Here is an 18,733-nt window from a genome sequence, read left to right on the forward strand (position 1 = left end):
GGCCTCGAGTTGCCACTGGATAAAGACGTCCAGTGCTGCTCTATCTGGTCACATCAGTATTCAGCAGCAGTGGTGCCAGCCTATTCACTTACAGGGGAGCTGGGCACAATTAGCTGTGAACATTACATGGCAGAATTAAGCCTGGGCCAGTATCCCCGGGGAAATTAAACCACCGGCAAATCATTAAACCACAAGCTAAACATTAACAGCCATTTGCATTTTTATTGCACCTGAAAAGAATGTGCCAGGTCCATTATCTCTGAGAGACAGAGAAGGGACTTCTTATTTATTATTGTTATGTTGCCCCACGTGGAAACACAATGGCATTTATTTGGGGAATGAAGAAGCGAACGAAAGCCCTCATTTTCACGCTCACAGTTTTGGAGTGTTATGATTACAAATTCGAACAAGGCAGAATCGACTGGCAGAGGATACAATCACTTGTTTGTTATGCAAATCCCTTCGCTTTCATCCCTCCAAAAATAAACAAACCCAAACAGATGACAATTTGTGGAGGAGCTCAGCTGAGTAAGGCCGGCAGTTTGGCTTTGGACGGGTTCTTACAGTCTGCAGTGTCAGTGCTATTAAGAGTTTCAATAAACAGGTTCAGGGCCGGGAACTGGGAGCAGTGAAACATAAGTGGGGTGAAGAGGTTAGAGGAGCTGAATCACTCTCTCAATCCTGGTTTCTCATTTTCCTCTATCTCTCTGCAGGTGAGCGGGATGTGTGGACAAACTCCTCAGCGGGCTTCTCGCTCCATTACATCCCCTCCTCCCCAGTCTCCTGCTGCCTCGTATACTCAAAATGCACAGCCTCTATCCTCAGACTCTGATGAGACTTTGGCCGGCCTTCGCAGGTGAGGAAATCATGATCCATATTCTAGACAAAGAGCCTTCCAGCTAATGAAGCAGGGCACACTATCCAGACCACAGAGGGATTATATATACGAAACAGACAAATAATGCCCTTCACACTGTGGACACATTTTCTTGTGACAGTCATTCATTCTCCACTGAAGTGTTTTTATAGCCACCTTACAATAACAGGCTTAAATGAACAGTGTAATAATGCCCAGCGGGGCTGCTGGCCTCGGCAGTACAAAGACCAGATTAATGTCAATTAGGAGAGAAGACACAGCTTATTCCTGACTCTTTTACACAAGAGGGATCTCATCGACCTGCTTCCAATGTTATAAAGCTAAATCTCCTTGCTTATTCTACATCTGCTTATTGTTCTCTGTGTTTTTTTTCTTTTTTCTTCTTCGACAGTTTATTTTATTTACTTCTTAGCACTCTTGATGTGTTTGAGTCGTATCAAGATGAAACTAAGGGTTGTTGATTTTCTCTTTGTGTATAACATATCCTTTTTTTGCCTCCAACAGGGAGTTCATATCTAACCTGAGGGGCTTCAGCTCCTTCTACAGTGGTCTTGGAGAGGCACTGTGCAGCCGTGAGCCTGCTCCAGCAAACCACTCCCTCTGCTGGAATGGGCAGGAAATGACAGACAGGTAAGACGTCCGTCCATCCGTCTATCTGTTATCTCAACTGCTTGTCCCATTTGAGGTTGCGGGCGGCTGGAGCCAATCCCAACTGTCATTGGGCGAGAGGCAGGGTCAATCTCAGGGCTACAGGTAAGACACTTAGTATAAATTAAAAGCCCTTAAAAACACTACCAAAAAATCCACCCTCAAGTGCACATTAGAGCCTGCATGAGTCTGTCTTATTGTTTTTTTAAAAATCAGTTGTACAAAGCAGTCTGCTCAGAGTGCTGAATTCTGATGTCTCTAGCAGCACATCCTTGTAGGTGAATTGAAGGGTAAGTTTGCCCAGAGCTGATGAACAGCACAAGAGGGGCCCCCTCTCCCACTGAGTGTGAGTGTAAATCTTGACTTTGGCTCTATGGGATGTTATTAATGTCAGGCATGCTGTCACCTTCTTCTTGCTTAGTTAATTGCTGTTTCGATCGTTCTCCCCTCCATCATCCAACATCTCCTGTGCACCCTGCAGAACCTCATTTGGTTTTTCATATTTCCCTTCACCCCTGTCCTTTGCCTACACACATCATAACTTCCCCCTTTTCGTCTGCCCGCCCCAATTTCAATTTGGCTCAGATAGGTATAGATAACCATCTTTTTTCCTTTCTTGCTTTGTAAATTATGTGTGGAATTTAATCAATGCAGAGGCACACATTTCAAATGAGGAGCGCTGCAGGTTAATTTGTTGCCTCTTTCTTCCAAATAATAAATATGAGCTTTCTCCAGCTATTGAAATAGAGTCTGTCACAAAGAGAAAAAAATACCTCAATCTTTGGAGGAGACATTACGTTGGCAAGGGGGCAAAGCTGTCCTGAGGGGATGATTACGAGCTGGACCAAAAAGTGTGATAGGAAGGTGCAAGGAGGCAGGAAAATGATGGAGAGATTACAATGTCTCGCGGCAAGCAATTCTCTGTGTCATCTGTGAGGGCATGTGTCTGCAAATTCACTCTAGGTACATTTTCACTCTTAGATTTCTTCTGGATTGTCTTTCATTATCCCAGAAAGGACCTCATCTGAGCCAAACTTGGCTCTCATACTCATATTGGTGCATTCGGATAAAATTAGACTGGGTTTGGGAGGGAGTCAGCACTAAAAGGTGTCAGGTACTGAGTGTTTTTCAATACTTGAGGAGTGATAGGGAGCTGAATCTGGGGCTTTTTATCAGGCATATTTACCGTCCCACCTGGAGCCAAGATCAGAGGACACTTTTCACCACGGCAAAGGGTGTTACACCGAAAACTGTGATAACAGCTGTGACGCCTTGTCAGCTTGAAAATATATATTTTACTCCTCTTTTGGATCAAATAACAGTTTAAACTCATTCGTGTGTGATAAGTGATAAAAGATTAGATGATGTGTCAACTGTAAACATTAACTTTAGGGAGTGTATAAAATGTACAAGAGAAGAAGAGGTAAGGACAAGTGGAAGATTTGTATTTATACTTTGCAAGCTTTTATTGGTCTTAAATAACATTAACATTTAGCTGCTCCTTTGCTAAATAAATCTCACATGAAATCACCCCAAAAATCAATACGATTAAAAAAGGAGCACTTTGTAAAAGACAACTTTTCTGTCTCTTTGTCAGGACTTCATTAGATCATAGTTTTCAGGAACATTGTGCCCAGTGCTTAATTTGTAAACCCGGAGGTCCCGGAGCACAGACAGGGTGCTGTAAATTTCCACTGGTCTTTCCTTGGCCAGATGTTTGGTAATCCATTAACAGCATTAACAGCTATATCAACTAGACCTGTTGAAGCTGCTGCTAATGTCAGCATGCTACATGCTAAAACTTTAATGTTAGCTTGGTTTAGATGGTGTAGATTTTAAAGGATAAACTTAAGATTCAGATGACTTTATTCATCTCAGAAGAGCAATTCAGTTTCATAGCCTACCGAGCCACTGAAAGAGCCAAGACAATATAAAGGAAACAAACAAGGTCACAGCAGCGTTCAGACAGTTGCGTTCACATTATAGTAACAACAATTTAGCAGACAGAAATATATTTATGAAATAGATACATAAATAAATAGACCTTGTGGGTTTCTGTATAGAAGCAGTCCATACAGTAAATCAATTAACATTGTTAAACATTCAACAGCCTGATAGCTGAAGGGATAAAACATATTTACTTATGTGTGTACAGTAAGCTGTTTACTAACACAAACGGTTGTTCAGACAGACCTCCAAAAATGTTTGTAGGGTTAAAAAGTTAAGGGGTTGCTGTAGAAAATAAAAAATGAATTATCCTTATGACGCTTCACACCAAACGACTAAGATCATGGGAGTAATAAGAGTCTCCAGAAATACTCCAGAAATCCGTCTTTCAAATTTTTCTGTGACTTTGAAATCGCAAGAGAAATCTGTAGGTGGAAGGCCAGCATTAAAGTGAACACAAATGTCCAATTGCATATTGAGTCATTCCCCTGAAAACCTGGAATAACAGAGTAAAAAGTCAAAGATGAAGGCAAAGACGAATGAAGTCAGTAAACGAGATATGAAATCTCTCTGTAATCCATTCTACAATTGATCAGCTATTTTAGGGCAGCCAGAGGTTGAGAAACAAACATACGAGATGAGAGAAGAGAATAGGAGAGGAAAGGAGAGGAAAGGAGAAAAGGCTTTTCCACAAATAAAAAAAAAAAAAAAAGACAATTTTTATATTGGTTGCAAACAGACCTTCCACTAACCAAATTGTATGTACACCTAACAAAATTGTATAAGATTTAACACTATTTATCACAAATAGTTTTTCAATTGTTCTAATTTTTTCAACCAAACAAAACGCCCCTGCAGAGAACACTGATTATTTTACAAAGTGAACGACAGGCCTTTACCCCCCTCAGCATCCCGGTAATTTACATCCAGTCTCTTACAGCCCTTTTTATGACGTCATTCTAATTTGATTTACTTCTTGCTCCACATGACATTCAGCCGCAGTAGAAGTGTATTCACAGCTATTAACCCTTTTAATACACCATGGAATTGAATGTGTGGTCCGGCTGGTGGAAAGTGTCAGACTCCATTATGAGTTCTATCAACACCTGGCCTCACGTGTCACTTCTCCTGCTGTTGTTTATTCTGTCGTTAGAGGGATCTCATTCAGACCGGACCTGATGGCATGGTAATGAGTGTAAGATTAGATTAGATTATCATTGTAGGTAAATGGTCTGATAAGCTCAGCTAGCAGCAAATAATAATACACAAATGATCAGATAAGAAACAACTGAGAGCCGTGAGTGGTGAGAAACAGATTAACTGTGAATTTAAATGGTAATTCAAATATCTGGCTGGCATCTACAGGATGATGTGAAACACTAACCTGCTTCGGCTCCTTAACGCCACTCGAAATCTTCGTCCCCTAATTCTCCTTCCTCCACCCATGTTTCCTCTTTTACTCCTCATAATGGATCACACATCTCACTCCATTATTTATGTGATAATTAGCAGCGAAGACGGAGTGAGATCATCGCTAATAAGAAGAATAAATAACGGAGGAAATGTAATTTCAGTTTAATGAAAAGTCTGACTTAAAGGAGAGCAAGAGACTGATGAATGGAGATGTCAGGTGAAAGGTGTGTGTGTGTGTGTGTGTGTGTGTGTGTGTGTCACAGAGGTGAGAACAGAGCATGATCTCATATAATACTTTGCACACACATTCACAATCTCAGTCACACACTTTTTAGGGCTCATTCTTTCTCCTCTTCTCTTGAAATAATGTCTCCCACCTGTTTGTCCTTTGCCTTTCTAACATTTTCTGCAATATAGCAGATGACATTTACACTGAGGTATCACCTCCACCCTCACAACCCCTTCTATCCTGAAGCCCCAGGTAGGATTCAAACCAGGGTCTCTTGTTGGAGTACTACAGGCTCCGTACATGAGGGGCCTGCACTAAACACTATGCTACTGGCTTCCTGGTGGTCTCATCTTCTCTTCTTAAATAATGCAGGCGAGGCTAGTCTCCACAGAGCCTTTATGGTGGATAGGAAGTGGTTAATATCTGGCACTGCCAAGAGCAAAGAAACACCTGTGGGAAAGTTTGAGTCTCCCCAGCTCCTCCTCTTGATAGCAGACACAGGTGTCAACACAGCCATGTTTCCTCAAATAAGCACCGACATGTAAGCACCTGCCTGCATGACTGGCTTAGACTAAATACACCCTCAGAAAGAAGTATCTCTCTGCTAATGTCCACTTATTAACACAAGATATGACTGTGAGTAACTCACTGGCCAGTTTAACCAGCTTAAAATGAATCCTCAGCCAGTCTTTGTAATGGAACTCCTCTTAGATTTTCTTTGTCAGATGTTGTCAACATTTCAATAAATATACAAAGGGCTGTGCTAAAACACTTGAACATAAATTATTTACTTCTACGAGTGTCCTCTGACTTTATGAAAAGACAAAATAAAGATTAACTTCAACCATGTAATGTCTTCAATGAAAATAAACTGTGTCCTTTTGTCAGGAGTCAGTTACAAATGAACTTTCCAGCCCTGCAGATCGGCTCCTAAACTGAAAACCAGAGGAGCTGTCATTCATCTTGTGAACACTAGGTGGTGATAAATGCCTTGTTTTGAGGGAAGGAGCAGTCTCCAGTACATCATGTCTTCTTCTTATAATGTTTGCATTGGGCTTGTTCAGTGACTAAGCAATATGAAACATACTGTAAGATCTGAGTCAGTATTTTCTCTCTGTCTGCCAGGTTTGCTGTTCCTGGCCCAAAGCGGACTCACTCTGGCTCCGAGGCCCGAAGCAGCAAGCCTCCTGAGCCAATCATCAACCAGATTATAGATAAACTCAAACACATTAACCAGGTAAGTAGTGTGTATGTGTTTTCAAATGGTTGTGATTTTGTTCCTGTCATTTTCTCATTTCTTGGTCTTTTACAGTGACACAAAAGGAAGTTTTTCTGTGTGCGCGCAGATTGCCCTCTGCTCTGTTAGAAGTTGTTTCTCTTACTGGTCTGCAGTTTGGCATTCATTTTAAAGTCACTAAAAATCTCATTCAGCTGCTCCTGCCTGTGTCAACACAGGAAGTGAACTTTTGACATTAAAAAACTTTTTTAGCTGTGATGGACTTTTATCTCTGATTTTTAGAGAGAAACTCCATTGACGAGCTGCGTTCAAGGTGATCCTGAAACCTTGTTCTTTTGAAACCAAATTGTATTTCTGTCACACTACCTCAAGGAAATACACACAGCACCTGAAGAGAGCACATTTTCTGGGGGTGATGAGAGTTACTATGATGGACAGAAATGATTCCCTCCATCAAAAGCAAGTCCGACCTGTCATCAAGGCTCAAGCCCCTTTTCTTTGCTGCTGTGGTCTCCATGGAAACCACCATTTGTAGTGGGTTTGCATGCTAACTCAAAGCCAGTCGCTGTAGGTACAGAGGTATCAGCCCACAGATCTGTCTGTATTTCCTGGTTCTTGGTGGTTACACTTGTAGCTGTCAGCACGTACGACCGCTTTGTGTGTCCTTGTGTGTGTGTGTGTGTGTGTGTGTGTGTGTGTGAGAGAGAGAGAGAGAGAGAGAGAGAGAGAGAGTTTCTGAGTGCTACAGGCCTGTCACTGTGGATTACAATACTTCTCTCCTGTTTAAACAACCTGTGAGACCCTCCAGAAAAGCGTTTTGGCTTGAAGTTAAATACTCTATAATTTTCTCGTTTACTTTTGCTGCATGACCTCATGGGTACTTAGTCCTTCTGCGAGAGAGGAGAGATCCTGTACAGAAATGCTAGATGTGTTTTAAATACCCCCAACCTCTTTAAAATTCCTGACATCAGGAACATGAATTATCTCCTAATCCTGAACACACAAGACTTGTTAACAAATGTAATATGCCTGCCAAACGTCCTCACAGGGACAAATATTTGTGCCTGTGATGACCATCATAGTGTCTCTGCATACTGTTGACCTTGTGGATCTGGTTCCTAATTGGCTTTTGATGAGATTTTGCAAAAAAACACAGTTTGTCAAACCGATTGAGATAGCACACAAGATGTGAGTGTGTGCTTGTGTGTGTGTGTGTAGGTGTGTGTGTGTGTAGGTGTGTGTAAAATGCTCTCAGTCATTTTAACAATGGTTTTTCATTGGCTCTCATGTTGTACTAATGACGTGGCATATGTGTAGACATAAATGGAGTTTTAATTGTGTTTGTACAAAAGGCTGATATTTATGCAGACTGACTATTCACATGGGAGTTTTTAATCCCATATCTGATGACCATACAAGTCAAACACACTGCTGCTTGAACTCCAACTTCCCTTTAGATCTCAACATCAATGGGCTGGAATAACATCTGACAAGACTGAGTGCACTTGACAGCACATTTCATGTGCACTAAAACTGTTTATGACTCATAGACATTTGTGTAGAATTTAGATTCCTCAAATATTTCTTACCTCAGATCCGTACCAGAATAGGTTACACGTATACACAAAAAAGAAACGCCTTAATATGTTGCAATATAACACAATTGTCCAGTAAAACTTTTGGTAGATATCCATCCAGTTGTTGATGTAGGAGATTGAACTTAAAAGAGAGCCATGACACTAGCATGAGAGGAAGCATATCTGCCAGTACAGTTGACTGATGTCATATTGAACCAAACAGACAGAACTCTTAACTTGCTTTATAATCCTACTAAAAGTTTATTGACTTAACAGAGGATTTTTTTTTTGCCATAGCTGCTCTGAGCCGGCATGCTGTAAACAACTTCTAACAGCAATGGAGAAAGTGGGGTTGTTTGGTTAAAAGCAGTTTTACGAGGTCTCCGCCTCCCGGTCAACTCAGAGACCACCAGCTCTGGATGTTGTGCAGCTAAAAGTAAAAGGACTTATTAACAAACCGATGTAAGAGAACAGGCCAAACACTTGTAGATAACTACTTTCATCTGCCCATTTTCTGCAGAATGAACAAGGACAAGCCAACAAGGAGACTGTGGTATTTCAATCTCATGACGCAGTCCATGTGTTCTCATGGTGTACAGTATGTTAAGAGCTACAGGCAGGGGAATTTGTACAGTATTGTTCTTTATATGAATTCAGCTCTACATTCAGGACATAGGGCACTCTAATTCTGGTCTTTAGAAGCTCTATGAGGCTTTTGTATCCTTCATAGGGTTAACATTTAAATGATCCTTATTCTCCTTTCTGCTCAAACTGTGAGCTCAAACATTGGTTTTTCAAGTTTGTACTGACCCACTTTTTTAAAACCAAGAATCAGTCCCAGCCCACAGTTTGCACGACTATGTCATAAAACTTAAAGGCTAAACGCTCTCCAACAGTGAGGGGAACATGGGACCCCTCCAAAGAATCTACTTCCTTCCAACTTTAATCCCCCTGATGTTTCATTCCTCCACTCCTAAGTGCTCCGTGACGATGGCCCTGTGAAATGTAACTATGCAGCGGAAATGTGTCATTTCTCATGTTGTCAGTGTTGATCAGAGTATCAGCAGATACAGAGACTGTCTGCCAGGGAGACCCTTGCATTTGTGTCTTTGTGTGGTTAAACTAAACACCAAAGAGAGGGGAAAAAAAACGCCTCCACTTATTAAACAACGCATTCTCACGCCTAAAGCAGCTGACATCATGACTGAGCTGAGGCCAAGTTGAAGTGAACTGTGCTCTATAAATGTATGAAGAGAAATGACCTTCTCCCTTGCTTATTGCTTCTTGACTTGGAAACTTTAAACAGTGCAGGAGTCTGTGAGGAGCCATGGACATTTTTGTTCATGCTTACACTGCGTAACAAATTCCTGTGTGAGGTCCTGTCTGTCCGCTGTGACCTGTATTTGCAGCATGTTCAAGCTGATAAAGATGAGTGCAGTATAATGTGCTTTTATTGGCCGTATGGCCGAAACTGAAATGTTTCTGTGATGACAAGTCTAGCTCTGTTCTTAATCAGAACGTCTCTGCAACTGCAGTGCTTCATTAATACTTTGGTTTTGTACAAACTATAGCCAAGTGAGTTCCTGTGTTGAGACACACATTTGAAGGCTTTGCTCTTAAATTAGAACACATAATCTTGGTGATGTGTTCTTGTTCTGAGGAGATGAGTTTGTTTTTCAGAACATCTGTTTAACTTCCCAGAGTATCAGCTTTCCCCTCTGAACGACTAATCTCACAAGAGATGGTTGAGCTCGTGGCAAAATAGAGCAATTATATGATTGGCCTTTGATTACAGAGTGTTCCCCGCTCATTTGTCAGATGAGTTTGCCAATTGGAGGGTCAGATCTCCTGGGATTACTCTGACAGCCACATCTTGCCAACATGACACTGTTTGCAGAGATACATATGGAATAACATAGATATGAAAGACATCTTTGTTGAACACCTTTATGAATCCCTTTTGATGAAAAACTATTATTTCATCATACACTGTGGAAATTGCTCTGTCATTTGTCGGATAAACATCTTCATATCGCGTGCCAGAGTTTGTATTCTTAAGCACCTTATAACACTTTAAAGCGTTCTATACCTCCCCATGTTTCTTACCTTTCTTTCCATCTCCCCAGCTGTGCTGAGTTGTGTGTGACAGACTCCAGCTCTGTCGCCCTACCCCCCCCCCCCCCCACCCTCTCCCCCATAACTAAACCCAAAGATCCCCCCCACCTCCCCTCTTCCAAGCTTCCCAGTCTAATTGAAGCCAGAACCTGGGAAAATCCTGCAGGTAGGACAGGAATCCAGGGTGGAAAATAAACCAGATCCCGAGCGCCACAAATTCCATCACGCAGTCTCACTTCCTCAGAGCCACCAGAGCCTGAGCAGCGTGTGCTCAACACCTTGTGCATACCTATACAAAATACAACATTTACTTTATCACTCAAACACACACTTGTGCAAGGCTGGGTTTTATTTTGCACACTTGTGGCTGTTAATCGTGTAGTTAGGAAAATAATACATTGGATAGATTTCAAGCTGATATAGAGCAGTTACAAGTGGCTATAAAATAAATCAGTGCTTCAAGTACTCTTTGAAATATAGGAGCAAATAAAGTTAAATGTTTACAAAAAATACCAGCAAAGATAAACTTGAAGCTGCTTTATGATCAGATGAGCATGCTGTGGCGTTTACCTCCAGGCACTGCTTAAATCAGATTTAATTACAACGTGGGTCTGAGACTGGGCCTGCTGTTTTGTCAACTTACACTTGCTAACCTGGCCATTATACTTGCTCCAGTCAAAGAGGCTGACTTCTGTTTGATGTTATTTACTGAGGGTTTTTTTAAAGCGTTATTTAATATACCCCTCCAGGGCCTTTGTCCACTTGCCTTACTAGTTTTTATGTGTGAAGTTCAACTGCTGTGGAAGCAGAGGAGGAAGAAGGGCTGTTATGCCGCTGTATTTCTGAACAGGTTTAAGCCATGAGGGTTCTTTAAATGAAGTGTGACACCTGGTGTAAACTTCTAAGGAGCTGCAGGGCGTTCGTGGAGACAGATCCCTGTTAGAGCGCCACCCATGCATTTCATCCAGTCACTTTCTGGAGACTTCTCAAAGTTTTTGATATGAGCTTCCTTTACTTAAGGAATCCAACTATCAGACACCCTCTGCCCCCACACACACTCCCACTCACCCCTCTCCCACCCTGGCTTTCTCCCCTGCTGGCTGGGAGGTCAGACAGAGCATGTGAGGGCCCTTTTCCTCCCAATTAGTCTGCCTGCTAATGAGGCCCAACCATCCCTTCTACCACTTCCAACCATTCCTCCCTACCTCCTTACCTCTGCCTCGTCTCCCTCCCAGTCCCCCCCACCCACCCACCAGCACCATCAGCCTTGAGGCCCAAACCAGGGTCCCCCCCGACCCACTCCACCCCTTTGTTTCCACACCACTACCACCCCACTGGGTATTATTATCACTTATAAAAACCCTGCTGCACAAGCCAGGCAGCCTGTAACCAGGTATCGCAGCACACAGTGGGTTTTTTTTAACCTGTGATGTGTTACATGTTGTGGGTTGTCAGTCTCTCTGTCTAATATGTCTTTTAGCTGTCAGGGAGCATAGACATGAACAGCTGAGTCTTCCTGCTGCAGTATCTGATCTGATCCACACATCCTGGGTTTGTTGTCACTGGGCAGAGTCACGTGTTGCTGTGTAACAGGATCGCCCCAATGAGGTCAGGGGTCACACTTCCTGTTTCCTGTCTCTGCTAGGTCATCACAGGGTCTCCCTGGGAGGGTCAGGGACCTCCTCTGCCTTTTGTTGGGGTGGGGTGGGGGGCCTTTTTTGGGGGGAGGGAGGGGGTTTGTACTCTGGGGGGCAAAGCAGATTTGAGGCTCCTCTTTGGACCTGTCAAAACATTAGCACTCCCTAACTTCTAGCATTTCCTCTTCTCTGCCCTTTCATCGTCCTAGAAAACTTTACCTTTTAAGCATGAGGTAGTTTTTTTATTCTTGCCTTTTTTCTCTGTTCCTTCTCTCTCTTTACCCCCACCACCCCATCTTTAACAACTCCATTCTGTCTGTGTCCTGCTACTTTTCAGCAGAGCAGACAGCTGGTTGAAGCCCCACTAAACACTAAAGCTTGTTCAAGAATAGACCACTCCACCCTTTATTATCTGCTTTCCCAACTGAGTATACACCAGCTCCCACTAGGTGTGATCATGAGACACAGTGGCGGTCTGCTGATGTGGAAATGGAGGGTTTCTTAGCAACACATGACTCTGGGAACCACAGCGATAACATGTAAAGCAGACGAGCAGCAGACAATAAGAGATTGTCTGAGGAGCGTAATCTGATTTTAGCATCCAGCGACCTGTGCAGGAATGAGACTTTTTAAACTATTAAACCCCAAGCAGACAATCAAGCATATTCACAGACATGAGTCAGGATGCTTATTTTATTAGCCTCAAAAAGATTTGAAAATGTTGTCATACCATCAGGGGACTTGTGTATCCATTAAAAAAGCACTGATAGAAGATGCTTTGACAACAACTGACTTACTCTGCCTTCTACATACAGAACTTTTTCAATAGCTTTTGAGCTCAGTCCACAAGAGAACCAACATTTCTGCCAACAAAGTCTAAAAATTCATACAGATTTTACTCCACACTGGAGAAATCTGGTAAAAGCCTTATGGGCTTAGTCAGAAAGGTGGAGTGGACACACGCCCAGTTTAACGCAGGACTGGAGAGCTCCTTTTTTCCCTTCTGTTTTCTTTTCCAACTGGAATTAACATCAGGAAATTAATCTTGTCTGCATTTACTGTCTGGAGCTCGGCTCCCGGTGCGTGACATACTTGACCAGATAGAGGAAGTCAAGAGGGGGATGCAGGGGGAGAAAAAACAGTGGGAAGAATGAGCGGTTCCCCTCCTCTTTTCATTCTAGGGTTAGTTGAGTAAGAAGTCACGGGCAGCGGATAAAACTGCAGGCCAGGCTGTGGTCCCAAAATCACCACTCTATCTGTCAGTGTTGAGGAGATTTCCATGACTAACTCTGTGGAAAGGGCCTCCTGTCATTCTTCTGTCTAACTTCCTTACTTCCATGTTGCCTCTCATTCAATCCTCTCCTGCTTTTTCCAGGAGCTCTCCTCCTTCTAAAGCTAGTCTGCAAACTTAATACAAGCTCAACAGCTTAGAGTCCACAAGGCTATTATTTGTAATGAAAGTGGACTGTCTTAATTTAAAAAAAAAAATGGAGCACCAGCTTCTTTAGCAGTGCACAAGTTCAAATATGACTTCATTTAAGAACAATTTGGGTCATTTTTTTTCTTGGTACAGGCCATTTTGTTTCTACTGGGGAGAAGATATTTACTGCAGAAAAAAGAGAAAGTTCTGTGTATTGTTCCCCTCCCAATGAGCAACCTTGTTTTTGACAGGGCAATCTTTCCATCAAAAAGATCTTCTCAGGCTGAGAAACAGTCAACAGTGTGCAGAACTTTCTTTTTCTTCTGCAGTTACTGCATTTTTTTTTTTTTTGCCTTGCACCTGTATTCGTTTTGTTTAAATGTACTACACTTTTTTTCTCTTTGAGAAGAAGATATTATTCACCAAGTAAATTTTAATTCTATATTTGGGATTGGCAACAATGCTAAATACAAATGTCGAAGGGCAAGATGCACAACCCACAGGCAATTAGACATGTAGACATAACCTTGGATATAAGCCAGGCTTCTTGGTAAAGTAAGTAAGATGAACAGTGCATGTATTACCCAATCTTAATATTGTCAAAATCCTGGAGGACACACTTGAACAGGGTCCGGCCCTTTTTGTGCTTTTTTTTTAGCTTATCTGTGCAGTGACAGGATATCAGTCTCCCAACATAACCAACAAGGATAAACTGTAGACTGGTAACTATGTCATTCTCTAAACAAATCATTTTCAACTCTTCTTTTGTCTTTTGTCTTCGGCCTATATCTTGGATCTTGGTAATATCCAAAAAAAACCCTAGCTGTCATTTCTTAAATTATTTGTAACAGCTTCCTATCCAATATTGAGACGGAGCAGCTTTAGCATTTAATTAGTATTTTCTTTCTGGGCTTTTGGTGGATTAAGGACCAATATTTACTCTCTCTCAAAGTCTTTGTTGTCTCAAACAGCCCCATAGAAATATCCTGGTTCTTTAGCCACATAACGCTTAGGTTATAGGGTGTTTGGTATGCATTAGCTTGAACCTTTTCTTTCTTTAAAATAGCTGCAGTGGATGGCTAACAGAGCAAACCAAAATAGTAAAGACTTGGCTGAAGATACCAAAGCAAATTACTGAAAGTTGCTAAAAAAATAAATAAAATTTAAAAAAAAAGTTAGTTTCACATTTCAAATGATCATCAGACCAATTTTCAGTTCATCAACTTTGAAGCAACTTTACATGAGATCATCAGTTTTCCTCACATCTTACTAAAACAGCACATTCTTGACTTTTTAAGCCAACAACCCAGTGCAGTTACGTAAACCATCAACAGAAGATGAGCAGATGGTAAGCAGCAGTCTGTTGGGGAAGTCCTGAGTTCTATAGAGGGCTTGTAGACAAGATGTGTAAAGGCTCCGATTGAAACATTCAGAGCGGTAGATTGTGTCTTGGCCAAGTCATGGCAGCTTGTCCAGACAAGTCCTTTGCGTGGAGAGGAGGACATAACACAGGGCCTGATCCCAATCACACACTGACAAGAGATCTGTTGTTTTGCACACTTTATCTCCATTACTCCTGCTCTCCTCCTTTTTTACTCTAAACATCACTCATTCACTTCAACGTTCCTACATTTATATTGAGATATTTGTTGCCTTATCTTTACATTTACGTGACATTTTTGGTCTATACTTATATCTTACTGCCAGCTCATGTAAAAGAGCACAGAAGATGATCAGTGAGTGCAGGTTGATTTCTATCTGTACAGGTCAAACAGTGGCTGAGCTTATGGGCTCAGCTGCAGCTGTCATGCTGAGCAGTGACCCTGTGTGGAGTTCATGTCATGTGTGGGAGGCAGTGACAGACTTGTGGTTTCTGCGTCTTTGTCTGGGCTGGCCTGCACAGAGCAATCAGCCACATGTTTGGGCTTTGTGTGCAGTCTTTGAGCTGGTGTTTCCTTGGTGTGGCGTTTGCTTTTGTGTTAAGGGGAGGTGAACCCTGCGGCCCGCAGGATGTCTGCGGCCCTGATTACATGTTTCATGTGTCCTACTGCATGCATAAGCCATCTCCCGATAAAAAGTTTCAAACACAGAGGGGTGGAAAAGGCAAGAGTGTGAGGGCCAAATTTCTTCTCCTGAAGGAAAACGTACTGAGCAAAATGTCTCTTTTATTTGTTTCCTCCCTACTTCCTTTTTGCTTTGGGTTTTTTTTAATTGCAAAAGATTCCAGCGACTTGAGGTTTCTCCCTCTTGTGGAAAATCTGGAGGCTCTTGCAGGATCATGCTGTGGCTGAGCCATGCCATAAGCGCAGCGTCACTTTCGACACAAACATGCACCCCACCCCTCTGATACCACAGCCGCGGCAGAGGCAGTCAGCCAGTGGGCAGAGGCCACAGTGCACGGCCACAGAGCCTGAGATAGCAGACTGTCCTCTAACCCTCTTTGTGAAGACAAGGAATGCCTGCTTCTATGATTCATTTAAGCCACTGATTTTGCAGCAAACATGTTTTTTTTAATTTCCCAAAACTCATTTCTTTAATGATTCTCTCATCTGCTAGTCATCTGCCTCTATTTATAACATGTGTGTTCACACACAATCTAACTCCCTGCACTATTGCCTTTCGGTCCATTTGAGAAGCTTACCATTTGGTTTGTTAGCATTTTCAATTCAGACAGATACATTGCGATAACCATCATATTGATCGCTATGAACTACTCTACCAACTTGTTTCTGTTTAGGAAGAAGGATATGCTGTACATACTTTATCAATCCTTGAGGAAAATTCTGTTTTTACACTCGATTTTATGAACATGCTACACACCAGTAGGTCATGATTACGCACACCTGAGGCTCTGGTCATTCACTAACTGAGAGATGTAAGAAAGTTCTGGCTGATTATACCATTGAGTAAGGGGCTACACACCAAATAGCCCTCAAGTAGTTTTTGGGGTTGGTGCCATACACAAAAGCAAGACCCAACTCGACTTGAACCAGTGGCCCTTCAGTTCCTTAACCAAGTCCCTACAGACTGAGCTACTGCCACCCCTGGAATGAATTGACAATAATGTGATAAATCAACATGGAAATTGGTGCAAAAACAGGATCTTCAGAAAAAATCAGAGACATCTAAGCACCTCAAGCAGTGTATTTAAAGTTAATTAGTAAATTATGTGCATGCTAATAGCGCAGAAGTTAGCATCAATAGAGCCTTTAACTGCTGCTTTGCCTTATTAAATTCTCACAGAGCAGTTAATATGTCTCTACACCTAGGGTCTTTGTTTCTGCTAACATCAGTATATCGTCATTTAGAGGACATGTGTGTGTTGAGAGGAGTGGCAGGTGGTAAGTTGCACATGGCAGGAATAACACAACTGAGCTCTAAACAAGGGCATGACAGTTGTTAATGTTTATCCCCTGCTCATCTTTTAAAGGTTTTGCTTCTTCTCTGAATCACATCTTTCTCTTCCTGATTTCTAACTGTCTGCCTTTTAATGGATTGGCAAAGGGGCCCCCTTTCTTCTAGAGTCAAGATGATTCTCCAGGATACAGAGCATGAGAAGGTATTAAGATCTCTGAATGGCTACAGCAAATACAAGCAGACAAAATAGTCCAGTCGATTAAACAGGGATCCATCATGTGTGAGTTAGTTTCTTGTACATGTAAAATGAGACTTCTCGCCTCTGTCAACAGGTGGTGCTTGGCTAAATGGCCTCAAACTAAAAAATGTTCGCCCTGTCTGTGACTTACTGTCTGCTCCTCCAACCAAGTGACCAATCTTTTAGAAATGTTTTGGTCATCCTGCGTGTATGGCCTCAATGTAGAGAAATGAATAGAGGATTGTTGGGCAGCCCTGCTTGAAACAAAGTGATGTGTGTTCCCTCTCTAAACTTTAGAGTTTATGTCACTTGTAAAAACCCAGATTGACTGGTTTGTGTATGCAGGCGGAGGGAACAGGGTTGTTTATCTTCTGACTGACGTAATTCTGTGATTAGCTCGGGGTTTTTATACCTCCGCTCTCTGCCTCACACACACAAAAACAGAGTCTGAAACCATGCAGACGTTGCAGCTGACCTGAGACAAGGCCCATATGAATTCAATTTTCTCTCACAGGCAGCCAGGACAACAAAAAAAACAACAACAAAAAAATGCATGCTGACGTATGCAGATAGGAAGGAAATCAATAAAAAAGCAAACAAGGAGGCTGAATTGTGGGATGAAAGGAGGCTGGGAGGGCAGGAGGCTGGAATTTAGCACATCTGTTACCTTGGAAGGGCTCTCAATCATGTGCAGTGTTGTGGAGGCTGAGACATGGTCAGAAAACATCTGTTTAGGTTGTCTCCAAGCTTGTACACATCTTTCAGCCGTGGAAACAAGACATATCTGTTTCGTTCTAGAGCACCACAAAAAAGGAAAGTGTTCTGTAGTTGACATTCCAGTCAGTTTTAGTGATTGATATGAAGTGACGTTTTTCTATTTCTCCTGCCTGTGTTTTTGGCCATTTTAATTGCTTAACAGCTCTTAGACATTTCTGTAATATTTTTAAGTTGATGGTTCACCACACTTCTCAATAAACACTTTTGGTATGTGTTGCAACACATTATGAGCTTCTGTAAATCACATGAGAAAATATCTGAGGACAACAATTGTGTTTTCAGCCAAGCAGCTAAACAGGATCAAGTTTCTGTTTGGAGTTATATTATTTTTGTTTATTTTGCATTGTTGTACATGTCTACTGATTGTGTATCTTTTTTGTCTTTACATACTGTCATTTTGGTCAAGTCTCGCTTTCAGAGGTTCCCAATCTGAAATGGGCCTTAACATTTCAATCAAATCCAAATTTGAGTTACAAGAGTTAGATGAATTAATGTGATGCTTTTTATGTCATCCATCATCTCACTTTCTCGTTTTAGCTCTTGAGGTCTTGATGTCCTTGTGGGCAAAGTTTGCTTTGCTGTGTTATTGTATTGTTGCCCTGACACAACCAAACAGGACAATAATATTTGCCAGTGACAACACAACTGCACCAGTCTGCTTACTCCACTGTTACTTTCTACGAGTAAATTACATGGGGAGACAGCCACATCCCTTTGAGTGAATCACGTTTGGAGAAAAACAACAAAACTGGCAAAGATAGCAAAACTATTTCCCTGCCTGGTGATTGTAATTAGAGTTTGGTAAATACCAGTGCCTCAAGGTCTGGCTGAGTGTTGCTCTGGAATTCCCCTCATACTGTTATAATCGTAGAGTACACTATCAGATCAAGAGAGAGCGCTTACTCTTTTCACAGCTTTGTAAACCATTAATGCTCCGGCACATTCCGGCCACATGATTTATAACCGGTGGGAAGGCAAAGTGCTTTTAGAACCTCAGTACCTATAACTTCTTCCTGTTTGTCCCACAGTTGCTGCGGCTGGTGACAGTATCTGAGAAGCGCTGGAGAGCCCGGACGCGTGGAGGTGGTGCTGCTGGAGTGGAAGGGTGGAGTGACGAAGGGGAGGAAGGATTTGAGAGCGGTGACTGTGACGATGAAGATGAGTGCGCTGGAGTTTCAGGGCTTGGGCCGCCACCAAGACGCAAACGATTACGCATCTTTGCAGGTCAGAGTTGTGTATTAAATTGTGTGGGATTTAAATT

At 42.1% G+C, this 18,733-nt stretch overlaps 1 protein-coding gene across 1 annotated transcript in view; it reads left to right on the forward strand.

Moving 5' to 3' along the window:
- gpc3 (glypican 3) overlaps positions 1–18,733 on the forward strand; it is a 102,634-nt gene that overhangs the window by 71,427 nt on the left and 12,474 nt on the right. Inside the window, exons 4-7 of the mRNA XM_079352390.1 lie at positions 714–856; positions 1,382–1,507; positions 6,240–6,351; positions 18,501–18,696. Coding sequence (XP_079208516.1) covers positions 714–856; positions 1,382–1,507; positions 6,240–6,351; positions 18,501–18,696 — 577 coding nt within the window. The remainder of the gene's footprint in view (positions 1–713; positions 857–1,381; positions 1,508–6,239; positions 6,352–18,500; positions 18,697–18,733) is intronic.

Source organism: Symphodus melops (genome assembly GCF_947650265.1).
Source record: "Symphodus melops genome assembly, chromosome: 9".
Taxonomy (NCBI): domain Eukaryota; kingdom Metazoa; phylum Chordata; class Actinopteri; order Labriformes; family Labridae; genus Symphodus; species Symphodus melops.